Raw genomic sequence first — 16,826 nt, 5'->3', positions numbered from 1 at the left:
AGAAAGAAATCAAGATTAGAGTTTTAATCCAAAACGTATTGCACCACAAATTTCATAGTGTTTCATAATACAATCCATATTTACAGCATAGAAGGAAAGAAATTCAACAGCCATAGAAAGGATTGTGTATACCACTGTTTTTATACAAGGGAAAGTGCATTAGCTTTTTTTTTAATATATATGTACATATATACATACACACACACACCATTCTTGCTCTGATCTGAAGAAAATTCAACACTTGAGAACTCGTTCATGGTAAGTTAATGAGCTTTGGGATCCTAAACTGCTTGTGTTAGTCAATATATAATCTAAAATGTATGCGTCACTCTTTCTTGCAGGCTGCCTATACTGCATTCCTTACTGAACAGCAGTAACTGTTCAAGCCAGGCACAACTGAAACCAAATCTGTCATTCAGCCTGCAGCAGTGTGACTAGGGAGGATCCTGTCCTGCGGCCTCAGGTCGCACAGAAGCAGGGCAGGGCAAGGAGACATTCTAAAGACAGACCCTTCCGAGGCCCAGGAGGGTCATCCTGCTCTCACTTTGTTCCAATACAGGAGCAACTGACAGAAATCTACTTTTTGATTGTCTATTTTCATACTAGAGTTGCACTCTTCCCATAAACTTCCCTATTCTATACAGTTAAGTGCCATGGATCAAGTTTTAGCATATGAGAGAGTCACGCTGATTTTACTGTATGTATTTCAATAGATCCTAGCTCTTAAAAGGAGTGTCACCTGTGCCAAGGCAATAGCTGCAGTGAATACCTATGTCTTGGGTACAGCTGCTTAACAAAAATGGGTCCAGTCCACTAAGGTATAAATCTGCAGCATGTTTGCTGCTCTGGTGACTGACCTCGTGTAGAATACTTCCATCTTTTCACAGCAGCTGCCATGCTGTAACTCTTAACACTGTATCTCACCTGCCACCACCACCACGGTCGCTCATGTCTCCTGTCAGTAAAGCTAAGTCAGAGCTCTGAACGTGACCACATCTCCACTACAGGACAGGTAGATTTTTTTAAATATATTTAATAAAAATATTTTTAGTAACACAAACCTCATTGTAAGAGAATTACCACAATAGCAGCTTGTTCATCACATTTCTTTTATATATTTATATAAAATATAATATATACATGGAGTGTATATATATATATATATATAAAATATATATATGGAGTGTATGTATATATATATATACACACACACACACGTATGTATATATACATATATATACATATACACACACATACTCCAAGTTTTAAGAAGTAAGCCTGATTGCTTTGCTGCTTCCTACAATCTAGATTTTGTGGCGGTGTTAAAACTGAAGGGCAAAACTGTGCTTCTAATCTGTGTCAGCTTGGTCCCCTTTTCTAAGGCAGAAGAAAGCAAACTGCCAGAACCAAGACTGATTTGTTAAGAGTTGAATTTTGCCCTCAGAAACAAAAACCTCCTAAGCCGTGGTCTTTTATCATGTAGTTAGGACAGCTAACAGCCTGCTACATGCTCAGAACAGTTTATAAGCAACAGTATCTGAACTACACAAAACCACAACAAAAGATACTGGTTATGAAATTTTGTTGCTAGCAGACTTGTTAAGGAAGAAAGCCCAAAGTGCTTAGTACCAATATTATTCACGCTCTTTCAATGTATATATATATATAATCTTTTTTTACTTTTTTCTTTTTAATTATAAAAAGTATTTTCAGTGTACATTTACAATACCTGGAATTCAGTTTTAAAAATTTAAAATGGTTTACTACCCCTTCTTCCCAGTGCTAACAACCTATGGTACAGACTAACAGATTAGTTTTAAAGGCGACTGAGTATTAGGTACTATAATGAAGACCATTTTAAATATTATTTTTCTTTAAGAAAAGTAAAATCAGACAACTCTAAAGTTGTGCTCTCAAATTAAATAATCATGATCAACATGCAGCCTTCAAGACTGCAGGCCAGGATATATGCACCTTATATTACACAGTGATATGAAAAGATGCAGACTATTAGTTATGTCAGTATTACAAGGCAAGGCAAATTTCTTTTTTGGTTAAAGCTCCTGCTCCTGTTCTTTGAAAGTCATTTCCAACTGTCAAAAATTCAGTACAGTATTGCCAACATATTTTTTTCCACTGCTTTCCACAATGAGACAAGGAAGCTTTACTGTGCCTGGAGTTATGCAACCCTCGCACTCCCTAACATAAGCTGGAATCACCATCACAACAGATGCATGTGTTAGAAGCTTGAACTGCCAGCACCCACGTTAGTGAGGTTAATGTTACCCTTTGGTGCCAAGATAACAGGTCTGGTGAGCACAAGGAGCTGACTTCCATTGAGACACCATTGAGACAAAGGTCCCTGATCCCAGCCCACAAGAGGTGTCAGTCTGTAGTGAAGGTTTCTCCTTGCACAACATTACTTTTGTAAACAGCGTCAAAGTTCTTGTACAAAATACTGCAATGACAGTGATTAAGACACACCTGAAATGGTGTGTTCAGTGTTCTTTTCACAGAAAAAAAGAGTGGCTAAATGCTGACTGCCCATTTTCAGGATCCCTTAAGACCACAGTGTCCTTGGGCTTGAGATAGAGGGCCGGATACTGCCTTTGGGAGATGGCTTTGACCCAAACCACGACATCTAGGACAGGAAAGCACAATACATATCATGCTAGGTTCACACTCTTAAGAAGCTGGAGATTGGAACAAGAATACAGTATATATGCATCTCCCCATCATGTGATGGAAACAACTTATAAAAGAGAACTCTGCAAACTTCGGTTGTGAAAGTGAAAATGGTTCCACATGATTAAATCTGGAAGGAACAGCTACTTTTCAGCATCTCCAGGACCTAAGAGCATTCACGTCTTTTACTGCAAGTCCAGGTATAGGTACAGGTACAACAGAATCCTTACCTTGTACTCCAAAGTTTCTTTAAGCATATTTTCTTCCTCTTGGGAAAAATTCAGTAACACAGAAACAGCCTTAATAAGATGGAATGCCTGAAAGAAACCACAGTGTCTTACTGCTTGTGATGCTCTCAGCCTCTGTGTTCTGGACTACAGTGCAACACAGTTTTTCCTGCAGGCTCAGTCAGACTTTTTAGTTACAACTGCAGAACAGTATAACCTTCCACTATGCCCCATTGCAATAGACCAGGACAGCCTGTATCTTATTTCTTCTGATTGCATTTCCTAGCTTTCTGCAGCTTGCATATTTTGGGGAAAGAAAACAAAAGGTTAAAACAGAGAAGAAGCCTGGCTCCTACAGCATCCTGTGTTTTTTTGTTTGTTTGTTTTTTTTTGGGGGGAGGGAGGGGGGTTTAAGTTTTAAAAAGCTGTAGCAGCATGTAGACAGGTAAGAATCATGCTGCTTTACATACACCATGTATTAACTGCATAGTACTAAGAGTGCAAGTGAGATACATCACGCAGAGCTCGTAAAGGAGTCTAACACTCTGGATACTGTGGAGCTGCACAACTATTTCTTTATCCTACCTACCATCTTGACCTATAATTAAGAAAAGCATATTTTAGCATGGCTTCTTTCTACCTGTAACTTTTTCAACACAACTTAGAGAACATAAAGGAGCTCCAAATGCACAAGGAATTATCTCTTATGAGTATTACCTCAACACCATGTGCTTTATGTCCTTTTTGGTTTCTTTTCCTACCTTTCTTAAATGTACAGCTACTTTAATCACATATACTCCATATGCTTTTTAGAATAGTACAGAGGGAATGCCTTGCAGCTTCAGGTCTTTAACTTCTAGACATAACTACCTCCCACCTTTCACTTAGTTTCTAATGATCTGTACTCCCAAGCATACTATTTTGCTTTATTGTGCTGCATCAGTTAATTACTTTTTAAGTGCAAAAATTCTGAGCTGACATAGAAGCATTCTTACCAGGTGCCAGTTTCTAAAGACAGAGAGACTTAGAAGACAAGCATACCAACTCGTCTTCCTTGGATTCTTTACCTCAGACTCCCGGCAGGACATGAATTTTAGTACAACATGTTTAAGGTACTCAAAGTTTATCTCCCTTGAGTCATTTAAATCCGAGTTGTTTGTGACAGTCACAGAAGCATTAGGCACTTCAGAATTTGTTTTTTCACGTAGTTCAGGTACTTCACTGTCCGGCCTTATTTTCTAAAAGAAAAAGAGAAGGGCATTACAGGTTGTGTCACTTTGATGCTGGGAGAAAATCTGAGTCTGAGATACCTAACATAGAGCATTTGTACCCACAACATGGGTACAACCTGGGCATCAGTAGGACAAGCTTCTCATCCTTCAGGGGATGACAGCAGAGGAGCATATCTCTACATCTCCCCAGACTCTAGGAGAGAACCAGGTTGCTGTTAGAGTTATGTCTGTATGACCCAAACCAGCAGAATTGGCTCTAGGCTAGAAACTGACATCTGTGATCATTTTTGTTTCACCATCCATCTGCTCTGTGCTTTTCATATGCACAGAATGCAATTCTCAAGTTCAGAACAACAACAACAAAAAAATCACAGCTTTTGAATATTTTAAACCCTCTTTTAAAATGTTTAAAATACAAGCACTTTTTCTTGGAGAGGAAAACTATTTTAAGAGCAGCTTTCTCCTGTGGCTGACATTACTCCCTGAGAAATTTTAGCTGAATGACAGCTGAATAGCAACCACAAATCTCAGTCATCCAATATATGGAAACATTGAGATACCAGACACTACCAAATACACGTCCATAGCTAAAATTCAGTGTTGCAGTATCTGAATAGTGATGGCTACCCAACACACCATCTATTCAGTAAATACTGACCTAGAATGACATATTTCCTTAAATTAAGGGCTCACAGATTTATCTGCAATCACAAGGAAACTGCGAGCATTCCTAGTAAACAAACAAACTGTAGCTTGCAATCAAGTCTTTGGAATTTCTACTGTAAGTAACTTTCAGCAAGTGCCAGCTGGAGAGACTGAGAAACAGAACTCTTACCAACTCCTTCTGGAGAGTTTTTTTCAGTTCTGCCATTCTTTGTTGTAGCTGCTTTATCATCTGTAAGCAGAGCAAAAGACGGTGTTAATACAGCATTCAGTGTTAGGGCACATACTGACACAGAAGTATCTGAAGAGAAAACACAGCAAACAAACATAAAGAATAAAGCAATCATTAAACAAACTGACAGCTCCAAAGAAGCAATCTGGACGTCTCACAATTCTAACTGCAAATGTTAGCAGGCATGCAATAGGACACTGAGGCTTCAGTGTGACAGCACAACAGAAATGAATTGAATTCAAACAAAAGGGCTCTGCAGGAAAGTTGTAACTGGTATCATCTGGTGCTTCTTTTTCCAAAATAGGTAAGGAGCAGAAGCAGAACGTGTCACAGACATTTCTCTACAATTCTGGCTGCAATTTTCATTCACAATTGCTGTGCCCTTTTACAGTCTAGGGTAGGGAAATACTCAAAGAATGTTGGATTCATATTGGATCCCTCATGTTTGTAAGCCTGTTCAGGCCTTTCTAAGGCTTTGGCACCTGTTATTAGGCTTCCTAACTAAAACAGCCGTTTCTGTTGTTTAGTTTACCTTGTTTTTCTCAACAATTTGCTGTTCCAGCTCTCTGTTATCCTTCTGAAGTTGAATGACATCTGTAGCTGTTACCTCTCCATTCTGTTCTGTCGCACAATTTTCTGGAAGATGTAAGTGCTCATTCAAGCCTCTTGCTGATTCTTCTAGTTCTGAAACCTATATAAATGCAAACAGCAAATTGCAGAGGTATGATATTTGCAGCCCATTAAGAGTCTTCAGGGAGAAAGCAAGATTTTATTGCTTTTGTATGTTTCTGTTTGTTTGTTTTGGTGCATGGGAGTGGGAAAATAGTGGTGGTTTTGGTTCTTTTTTCATTTGGGCCCACTGTTTGTTTTCTAAACCAGAAAGCAATAGTGGCAATCTACTCCACATCTCTCAGTGGCCTGTTTGGTGCTTTTGGTTCTCTGCCTCCTTCAATCCCCTCGAGACGTTTTATAAGTGAAATAAAACAAGGTGGTGTCTTTCTCAAACCAGTCACAGTTGTGACAGCAGACAGCTTTCTTACAGAAGACAGGGAACAACAAATAATGGCATATCACCAAGGCATACCAGAAGTGAGATTCTTGCACACCTACTTACTTTCCTGAAAAGTGTAAACAGAGTAGCTTCACAATTGGCACTCACATTTTTCTCATGTTCTCTGGCCAATAGGAACTCCTGTATCTGCAGCTTCAATTCTTCTATTTCCTTCCTTGCTGTTTCTTCTTTCTCCACTGCTTGGCTATTACTTGCCTCTATGTCAGATCGTAACTGGTGCATTTGCAGCAATGCAGCTTCATGATCTGAGGATGAAGAAACTTGCTGAGTACCAATCTACTGAATCAAATGAGATTTTTTCATTATTTTTCTTAGACAGAAGATGCTGCGACAGTAAATCCTGACCTTTTTGCCTTGCTCTGTCACAAAGACGTGAAATTTAAGCCACCCAAGCTCACATGCATATTTTTGCAAAGGAGCAATCTATCTCTTCAAAACTCAGAGTGATTTTAATACTTAAAATCATAATTATCAATTATACTTCTTCTAGAAGAACACAGGCCTCCACCAAAACTCTGTGTGACATGTTCTCTGACTGCACAGGAACAGCTGGGGCTGCAAGCACACATGGCAATGGCACAGACAGCTGCTGACAGCCAGCCAGCCAGCAACAGGAGGCTACCCTTTGGGTGCCTTTCTAGATAAGGGCAACACGATAGGAACACAGAGGTGTTTGGAACTGAATGAAGATGACTGCACTTCATTTATAGTGCAACTGTGGAAAAATCAGCTTACAACTGATTTAAGAATGTAAATTATGTCTTTCAAGCAAGTGCAGTGTTTAAAGTGGTACAAAGTAGTAGTTACTGAACTGCATCAGTTCTTTATTTCCTGTGTTTTGCACAATATGTTCACCAACAGAAAGTAAAGTAAGATTTGTTATTTTGTGATAAAACACTACAAAACATTGATTTTAAGAAGGTGGGTTTTGTTGTTGTTGTTTGTTTAGAAAAAAAACAGACTGATATTAAACAACAGAGGACTTTCAAAATTCAAATCAATTAAATATGGAAATAAGAGAAATCTAGAATTATTACCGTCTACACATAAGTAAGACCACAACTACAGACCGCATTCAGTTAAAGCTGTCTGGAATACAGTAGATTTGTTTTATCTAACCTTGCCTGAGTTGGTTTAGTTCTTCCTTCTGTTTTAGAAGCATACCAGATTTTTCATCAATAAGCCGGTCTTTGTCCTTTATTAAGGAAGCCAGATGCGAAACCTTTAAAGCAGTCAAACAAACAAAATTAAGCATATACAACTAGAAGAGGCCATGGAAAGATTTCAACATATCTCAGAATTTTTGAAGAATTCTTACATGAGTGGAAGGCAGTGGATGGTATCTACAACTAAACAAAGGCTGCCTGAGCTATGTGCTAAGCAATACAGGACCTTGAAGAAGTAGTTCATTGAGCATTATTGTTACAGATAGTACAACATGGACGTCTGTGATTCAACTCCAGATTCATAGAAGGCATCACCCACACAGTGCTGGTCTCATTAGAAAGCACTGAAGTAAACGTACTGCCAGAGCTAAAACACACTTCAGCTTCTGATAACTGTGCCACAAGTACAGACTGCCTCACAACCAGCAGGTGGCAGCTGTAAGACAACGACTGTGCAAATCTGGTGGCCCTTCCCACAGCTAGAGCAAAGCAAGCAAACATACACAACAGTTCCAGAATAACAAAGATACTAGAAGATGGAACTAAATTCAGTCAAATTTGCTCAGATGGCAGTTCCCAGTTAAAGAAAATAAGCGCTCACAGCATTCACTATGCTGGTTTTAACAGAACAGAAGAACAAAATAAGGTTACCCAGAATTTATATTCAGTTATTGGGATACAAACTCCTTCCTATTAGGAAATTTAGGATTCTAAAACTGCTGTGCTTCACAGGGACAAATATATGATATAAACACTGAAAGGAACACAACTGAACAGATATCTTTGTAGTTGTGTTTGCTGGTGTGTTTGTTGTTGTCCTTGTTATTTGTTTAATAGAAGCCAAACCACAAACTAGCGAATGCCTCGGGACGGCTGGCCCACCAGGACTACACATCTTACAAACTAAAGAGGTCTGGAATACCGATCATCTTCATCCTGAGCAGATGTCTTCATTCACTACCAACTGATCTTCCTCTCAGTTTATACTCAACTACCTCTACCTGCCATAATCCTTCAGCCTACAAACTTATGAGTATCTCTAATTTTGCAGCTAGCTGTATTTAACATTTTGTACTTGATTAACTCACGTTAATTGATTAGATTCCTGTGAAAGCATTTATATATAAACCTGAACATTTACTGAGGCAACCAAGGCTATCTTCCACACTAAAGATGATTTCATTAATTATTATAATAGTCAGGAACATAAGTCCAAGTCTCATCTGATCTCTGGAGTGTTGGACTGCCTGAACATATTTTAGACTGTTGGTATTAACCAACCTGTTGTTGCAATTTGTCCTTTTGTTTTTCTGTTTCTTCCAATGTGTTGGCAATTTCAGTATTGACAGTCTCTCTGCTGCTCAATTCTTTCTGCAAACCAAAAGTAATTTAGAAGTTACTTGAGAGAACTACAACCTACTCAAGTACCACTTTGCTATTCTATGTTGGAACTATTCTGCATTCGTTACTGCCAACAAGATTTAAAAGCCCTTCACACCTGACAAAAAGGTAATCTATTTTTAGACAGACCCAAGCACTGTGCTTCAGGAAAGGATCACACATTTGTAATGCTTCTCAGAAGCATTTCTACTGAGTACAAAAGACTATTTACAGCTCTATGTACATTAGAACCTGAACGTAATGTGATTCCAAGAACTGAAAACATAACACACTTAACCAGTAACTTTTTCTCAAATTAGGCTCTGTATTTAACCAATATCACTGACTAATTAAACCCTTACCTTTAGTTTGTTCAGAACAGATTCTTGCTTTTTTAAAGAACTCTCATACTCTTCTCTGCTTCCATTAAGATTTTCATTTTCCTTTTCCAGCTGGCTCTGTAAAATGAAGACTGCCTAAGTACTAAGTACAAGTGTTTCAATGCTTTGCATAAACAAATACATTCAATTCATACTTAGCTTTTCAAAGTATTAGATCTTCTACTACAATGCTGGGAACTCTGAGTAAGCACATTCAGACATCATGCAAGGTCCATCAGCTTTGTTAAAATCATTCTGTGAAGACCTGAGTGCCCCACTCAACAGTTTCTGTACTTACTATCTTGTGCTGAGCAGCTGTTTTATCAAATTCCCAAGCTGTTTGAAGAGCAGCAATTTGAGACTCTAGCTCAGAAATCTTCTGTTCATACTGGTGTTTCTCACTTAAAACCTGCTGTTGTAGTTTACTTCTTTCATTTTCTACATCCATTTGCTTATGAGAAAAAGAACACAAAGTTAAAAAATGATATTTTGAAGCTCTAATAAGAATTGGACATATTCGCACATCACACACACTCCAACTTTAGTAACTCAGTTTCTTTGGTAGCAGTGCCAGGAGCTCATATACAAACACTACTAGCTTAGGAGACAAACAGTAGTAAAACAACTGAGAAACAAATGGAACACATAGAGAAATGGTGGAAATGCTGAAAAACTGATTTGCTATTGGTCATGCAAACACGATGCAGCATACTCACCAACTTCTGGATCTTCAAATCCTGCTCACAGGCTGCCTCTTTGCTCATTTTCAATGCTTCTGTTGCAATCTGTAGTTTCTCTTCCAGTTCTCTATTCTAAAACATAACCGTACATTAACTTCCTTACCCACTGACATCTACATTACTAGAAAGAAAAACAACATATAGAACACAGGATGACACAACAGGGCAGGTAAACATTAGAACTATGAAACTACATAGTTCAGAGAGCATGTCTGCTCGACATGTACTGTTTTCTTTAAATACTCTTCATCATTCCAGACCTTGCTCAGCAATGCTTTCAATTTAGCTACTTGTTTCTTAGGGTAGGAAGCATAAACATGAAAAGTCTTAACTTTAGAACCCCTAGGCACCTCCCCATCTCTGTAGGTGGCGAGACGACCCGAGCCACTCAATTAGATCTTCCTTTGAAAACTAAATGGGACACAGAGCATCACCTTTGGTCAAAAACACAAATGCAGTGACGGTAAGAGCTACTGGGTGCAAAGAGGCTGGAAATAGTTAGGAATTTGTAGGGGAAAAAGAAAATCAAAAACAACTTACCTGTGTTTCTAACTGGTTCATGCCATTAGCATGATCCATTCTGTCTGTTAATATCTGTTGACTGGTTTCATCTAGTTTCTGCTCAAGAGAAGCTTTCTGAAGATTATATTGGGTTAAGAACAGAGGGTAGGATGGACAAAGAGATAAGATTTTAATTAAGGCGTTTCTTTGAATTTCATTAATAACACAATACTAAACTTGAACAGGTTTTTTTTTGATCCAGATAGGAAAACATTGCTCCAAGGTGACTCTGAAATAGGAGCTTAAGTTCTGGAGAAAGCCCAAGTAGTGAAAAGAGCACTAACAAGAAGCAAATTTCTTCATGTTTTCAGCTGTTTCTTAACAATTCTGAGGCTCAAGTGTTGAATATTCAACATTCTGTTTACACACCTATGTGCAAATCAGCTTCCCACTCCCATCCCAATGCTTTGGGAATCATGATGATAGAAGATAAATACCAAGAAACAGAGTGCACTGTTCTCTGTAAGGATTAACCAATAAAATTCTCCAGCTGCTCTGCCTTTTGTGGGCATGTTAAAAAAACCTTCTCTTTCCCTTCTAAACAGACAGATGCATTGCCTAAACAAACAATGCAAAGACCAATGCAGACATATGTGCAGCATGTACATAAACGGGCCCAACGTAGCCACCCACACAAGCCTGTCCAGCACAGTGTGTCAATATACACTAAAGAGACAAACATGCCTGCATTACATCATCATATATACTTTCCATGTGTATATTCTAAAATAATTCCTTACAACTGCACTTTTATTCAGTCTGTAAGTGTAAAATTACCTCCTTGAGCAGTTCCTGTACATGTTCATCCCCTGAAAGATTTCTTTCTAACTTCTTTTCCAAGGAAGACACTTTTTCCTGCAACTGTTCAATAAGTTTACTTCTCTCAGCAAATTCAAAAGTCATCTGCGGGAAAAAGAAATTACAGAATCCCTTTTCATAGCCAAGCTTTTATCTAATTCATTGTGGTTTGACTTGAAAAAGTGCCGTTGATTCTGTCTGAAAAGACAATATGATGCTAAAACACTTAACAGACATCAAATTTCAAACACAGAGTGCATTATCCAAGTGTATGTGCTTACATCAGATGCATCTACAGATACTTAACCTTTAGCTTGTGTTGTTCATATTCCACCTTCAGAGATTCATGCTCTACCCGTAACGTTTCCAGTCTCTTCTCACATCCAGAACCAGCAACTCGAGCCTAAAAAAGAGGAATTCCTTGCTCTGAATCTTAAGATTTCACAGTCGATACGTAATCTAACTTCTGTAGACAGGGAGCTCTTTGAATCAAACCCCTTATGTGAAACTCACATTTTGCAAGTCTACAGAAAGGTGCTGAATGACAGTTTGTAGCTCCTGTTCTCTCAACTCCAGAGCAGTGATCTTATTTTCTGCATTCCTCTCAGCTGTCATCAGTTCATCTCTTCACAGAAATAGGGAAAAAAGTGACATAGTGTTCCAGAAAAATAACATTTGGCAGAATTATCTGCTAAAGGATAAATGGACTAAGCAACATCAACCAGATTTTCTTATACTAAAACCAGCCACCATATTCATTATACATTTTCCAAAGAGGTAGTGGTTAAGTATTCAAAAAAAAACAAACAACCAACCAAACAAATATTGCAAAATTTTAAACAAGTACTGCTTTAACTGGCTTGAAAAGATATATAAACCTGGTGTTTACATCCACACTGGCATACTAGAAACAATTAGTTAGTCGGTTCATTGCATATATAAACACTTCCCCCCCCAAAAAAAACAGATCTGGACAAAAATACAGGGGAAACACACTCTTCATGAAAATACATGCAATACCTCCGTGCCTCCACCTCCAAGAACTGCTCCTGCAACTCATGAAGATCTTTCCGCAGGCCTGATGACTCGGTGCTCGCTTCCTGAAGCATCTCCTTAGCATGGATTAGTTCTCGAGTGCGTGCCTCTAGTTCCTGCTCTGCTTTGCTTAGACATTCTTCTTTTTTCAAAAGCTGAATACCAGAACATGAGCAATAAATATGAATTGGAATGAGCAGACTCTATCAGTATTACCAATTGTCGCCCTGACTAAGTTATGAGTTGAATTAAGTGAAATAACCCCTAGAAAAGCCTCCATTGAAATACTCTGTGCAATCCTGCACGTATGTACCTACTGATAGGATTTGGACATGGAATCAAGCTGGTCACAAGCATTAAGGCTAAAAAATATTAATGCAGTACTTCCACTGGGTGTTCTAACAGAAATTTTAGAAAAAAGAGTCATATTTAAAATAATGTTACCATGTGTTTAACTTTGGCCATTTCCTGCTGTTGAAAGCCTTCCAGTTCATCAATTTCATCTCTCTTTTGAAAAAGATTCAAGCTCCGCTCCCTCATTTCTTGTAACTGTGTTTCGAGCATTTTTTTTTCCTGATAAACAAACAAAAAAGGAATCCAAGAACATCCATATGTTAATTTGAAGTCAGTGGGAGGTCAATTAAATTCTCTGGGAAATAAATCTATCCTGCATCCACAAGGCTCTGTGACAGTGCGATACATAGAACCAGAACTTCCTCTGATCCCAGATGCAGAAGGCAACATGGAGAAAATCACTGAGTTCCAAAAGTTTTGTTTTTTTTTTAAGAAAGTTGTAGACTTAACCTACCTAACAAAATCAACAGCAAACAGCAGCGTGCTCAAGATCTTCATAATGAGAGGTACTTTAAAGTTTAAACAGCTACAGAAGACTAAAATCCTAGACTAAGAAAATTCCTGCCTAATATATTTCTTTCTTTTATGAGAAGATGACCAACTAATGAGCACAGACCAAGTCAACACCTCCTTATGCATCCCAGTTGTCTCTTCTGTAATTAAGGAAACTACGATTCCACCTTATGAAAAAGCACAAGATCTTTTTCCTTGCAACCCCCCATTCTTTACTTCCATGCTGAACATTAATTCCAGAAATATCTCACAAAGCATTGGGGCTGCTAATGAAGGCAGATCTCTGGCCCTACTCACTGACCAACCAGCAAAGAAAGAGCTGAACAGAGCTATGCTACAGAAAATACGCAGAGCACTGTTTAAAAACATAAAACAAATCAAAAGCTTAATTACCTTTTCAATGTGACTCAATTTTTCCATCCACTCCTGAATAAGAAAGAAAGAATTAAAAACACAACCCAGCTGCAGACTTTTGAGTATAGCAATTAGGAAAAAAAAAAAAGAATCCATACTGATAGCAGAAATATTCAGATGAAGAAATTATGAAAAAAGCAATTACCAAAATAAAAATAACAGATATTATTTTAATATATAAAACCTAAGGAGTAATTTATGTTATCTGAATATGTAAGTATTATACAAATAAAACAAAACAAAACAAAAATGACAGCAAGGTCTACCACAACAGAATCTTGTCAAACACATGTCCAGACTATACCAGAAAGTTCTGTGGGCTCTTTTTAAAAAGACGAAGATTCAGAACAATTACAAGCAACCTGGATTTAACATTCCTTTCTTTGACTTCGACACACTAAGCCAATCCAATGCAGAACAGCCACTTTAATTAATGTACTCAGATCTCCACAGCCACACAAAAGCTGAATTGTTAAGCTCCATTACCTGGTCCTTTTTTTCTAAGGCCAAAGCCATTCCTTCAGCCATCTTGGCTCGGTTGGCCTGGTGGGCTTCATTCTGCTCTTGAAACTTCCTCATGGAAGCTACCAACAGAGAAGCACCAACTGTATTAAAAATGTGTATTTTAAAATTGCTCCTGAAATTTCTATGTTATTTATATATTTATAGAGCTGCCTCTTCAAGTATTCAGCACCACCTCAGTTCTAGCACTAACACTGTGCCACTTATCACATAACGCTGCCTGCACACGAGAGAAGTGTCAGAAGTAACAGAAGATGTTTTCCATTCTTCTCTGGACTACAAAGCCGTAGGTTTCAACAAACTCTCTACTACACATTAGCCCAAAATTTGCCAAATAGAGTGTAATAAGAACTTTGTTCAACAACCAGCGCATTACTGCTGTTATTACATCGTAAGTAAGGCAGGAACCTGTGTTCTACTTCTTTGCAACTTGCATGTGTACAGTTTGAAGATAAATGTTTAAAAAACTGTATGCCAAAATTGTTTCTTTCCAGGTATATTTAAACCATAGCAATTTTCAACTATAAGAGAGATTAAAAAAAAAAGTACGTACAATCTTGATGCTTTTCTAATGCATTTTCAAGCTTCTCTTTTATCTTCTGCAAGTTTCGGATCTGATCAGCATAATCTTGTGTTAGGTGGGAGAAGCACAGACCAGGAATGGACAGACATTAGGGAAGGAAATCAGGAAAAAAAAAGGGGGAGGAGGGGGAAAAAAAAAAAGATGAGTGGAAAACGGCAATGATTTTCTCAACTAGAAAATCATTTCTGCTGAGGAAAACTTGGGTGACCATAACAATGAACACAAGCAAGTAGCTCTCCGCTGCCCATAGGGTAAATGGGTGGTACAAACAAGAGGGTCTGTCCTAGTGCTGCTAATTACACGAGAAGTTTCACTCCATACAACAGGAATGGAAAGGAGTGTCAGAGCAGAACCCTTAATGACAGCTCTACAGAATGAGGTATTATCTTAGAAAGCAAAACAGCCTTGAGACTGTTTGATACTGAATTTTTTCCTTTTTCTTCATTTCACCTGCGTTACTGTCAATATCAGAAGTCTTAGATCCTAAGAGAAACAAACCATCACATACATAGAATAATATAAAAAAAGGGGGGGGGGAAGACTGTTTGAAGCACGGGGCAGAAATGCTACCTAGATGAGAGTGATAGGGGCTTACTACAAGTTAACTTTCTGAAATGAAACAAACATTTTTCATAACTCTGAACACTGAAGTTGAAAGGAAACTACCTTCCAAGCAATCAGATTTTACATGCATCAAGACACGTACCAGACAGCTTCACCTCCAGTTTTCTTATTTGTTCATTTCTTCTGAACAACTGGGATGAAAGATCCTCTCTAGAGCTGCTTCCATCAGAAGCCTTGACAGAAGAACAACCATGTAACTTACAAAACGTAGTCAAAATAATCCTGTTACATACTAACTCTATGAGGGTAAACACTGCCCAGCCTAGGAATGATGCAAGGGATTCTTCTAAAATAGCCTAAAGCAGAAAGCAGTTTGTTGTAACCCATCACTAAGATGGCACAACAGAATGGCTGAGAAAAAAAAAAAAAGAAATCAAGCTCTAATAGTGCAGGGCTCAGAAGGGCTGGGTCAGGGAAAAAGGCTTTTGGAAGAATTAGAAACTAGAAAACTAGAGCAACAATCCTTATGTGGAATGAACTTAACAGTCTTTCCACGCAAAATCCAAAGCATAAATGACACACGATTCTCTGTGGCTTTCTAGCTGTATAAAATCTGCATTAAGAGCAGTTAAATGAGTACTAAGTTTTAGAGTTTAGAATTCTTGCTTTCCTACTGCTTCAGAAATTTATTTCACAACTAGGCATCTTACATATTTGTTCAGTTAACATTTATTCAACGTCCTACATCTGTTTAACGATGTTTTGCGTTGAGATAACCTTGTAACTCATGTTTACACGAGTAAACAAGTAACTCTCATAGTAAATAGACAAATATTTTCCCTTCGGTATTTAAGCTGACTTAAGCTACTGAATCATCGGCATATTAAGACATACACCTCCAGAGGCACCACACAGCATTCTCAGTTCACACAGTGCACTTAAAATGGTTCCTGTAAAGCAGTGACAGACACTGAGTAAGGCAGAACTCACAAAGTCGTCTCCCGAGTCCGCTCCCACGGACGTGATGGACTCTTTGCTGATGGAGCGCGGTATCCTGGCCGCCCCCCCGGGCCTGGGAGCAATAGCTGCCTCTTCTGCGATCTTCTTCTTCAGTTTTGCAAACATTTTACTACTCTGTAGCACTGGCAGAGCCAGGCGCTTCAAAAAGCCACTGTCTGTGATACAGCTAATACATCGATGCTCTGCTTACAGCTTCCAGATGCTGAGATTTAATTTCGTGCCTCATCCACTCAGCTTTATTGCATTTCTCGTTCCATTAAAGCCTCCATGGCCTAACAATACCTGCAAATTAAGGCGATAAGGCTTCCGTGCTGAAAACGTCCACCCCCGTTAGAGATAACGCTTTTTAATATTACCCGTCACAGCCCGCCAAGACACAGCCGCCCCGCACGGGACCCTCGGGTGCCCCAACCCCAGAACTGGGCCCGGCTCCGGGGCAGCGCGGCGCGGGCGGCCGCGGCCCCACCAACGGCGGGGCGAGCTCGGGCAGCCCGGCAGGCCGTTCCCGGCCGCTGCCGCCTGTTCGGAGGCGGCCGCGGTCCCCGGGCGAGCGCTGCAGTAGAGCCCGCTCCCGCCGCCCCGCGCCCTCACCGCCCGCCCGCGGCCTCGTCTCGTCCGCTACCGCCGGGACCCCGCGGAGCCACCACCGCCTCTGGCGCTGACCCGGAAGTGCCGCGCGGGCGGA

General features: G+C 39.3%; 1 protein-coding gene across 3 annotated transcripts; it reads right to left on the bottom strand.

Annotated features, from left to right (window-relative positions):
- Positions 1 to 9: 9 nt before the first annotated feature.
- On the bottom strand, positions 10 to 16,817 carry GOLGA1 (golgin A1). Of its 3 annotated transcripts, none has more exons than XM_025141383.3 (23): positions 16,733 to 16,817; positions 16,112 to 16,423; positions 15,264 to 15,354; positions 14,528 to 14,602; positions 13,939 to 14,036; positions 13,432 to 13,464; positions 12,616 to 12,744; positions 12,157 to 12,326; positions 11,650 to 11,761; positions 11,444 to 11,539; positions 11,116 to 11,241; positions 10,318 to 10,413; positions 9,754 to 9,849; positions 9,336 to 9,488; positions 9,020 to 9,115; positions 8,559 to 8,648; positions 7,231 to 7,333; positions 6,199 to 6,356; positions 5,572 to 5,730; positions 4,980 to 5,039; positions 3,980 to 4,150; positions 2,916 to 3,002; positions 10 to 2,641 (listed from the first exon to the last, which is right to left on the bottom strand). In XM_025141383.3, exons 2-23 carry the CDS (start codon positions 16,244 to 16,246, stop codon positions 2,561 to 2,563), a joined length of 2,415 nt encoding a protein of 804 aa, XP_024997151.2. In that variant the 5' UTR covers positions 16,247 to 16,423; positions 16,733 to 16,817; the 3' UTR covers positions 10 to 2,560. The 3 variants fall into 3 exon arrangements, with proteins under 3 accessions (XP_024997151.2, XP_046757794.1, XP_040505083.1); XM_046901838.1 differs by having other exon boundaries at positions 13,432 to 13,461; XM_040649149.2 differs by lacking the exon at positions 14,528 to 14,602.
- Positions 16,818 to 16,826: the final 9 nt, after the last annotated feature.

This window comes from Gallus gallus, chromosome 17 (assembly GCF_016699485.2).
Source record: "Gallus gallus isolate bGalGal1 chromosome 17, bGalGal1.mat.broiler.GRCg7b, whole genome shotgun sequence".
In the NCBI taxonomy this organism is placed as follows: Eukaryota; Metazoa; Chordata; class Aves; order Galliformes; family Phasianidae; genus Gallus; species Gallus gallus.
Note: the sequence above shows the minus strand (reverse complement) of the source record. Positions and strands in the feature narration are given on the sequence as shown.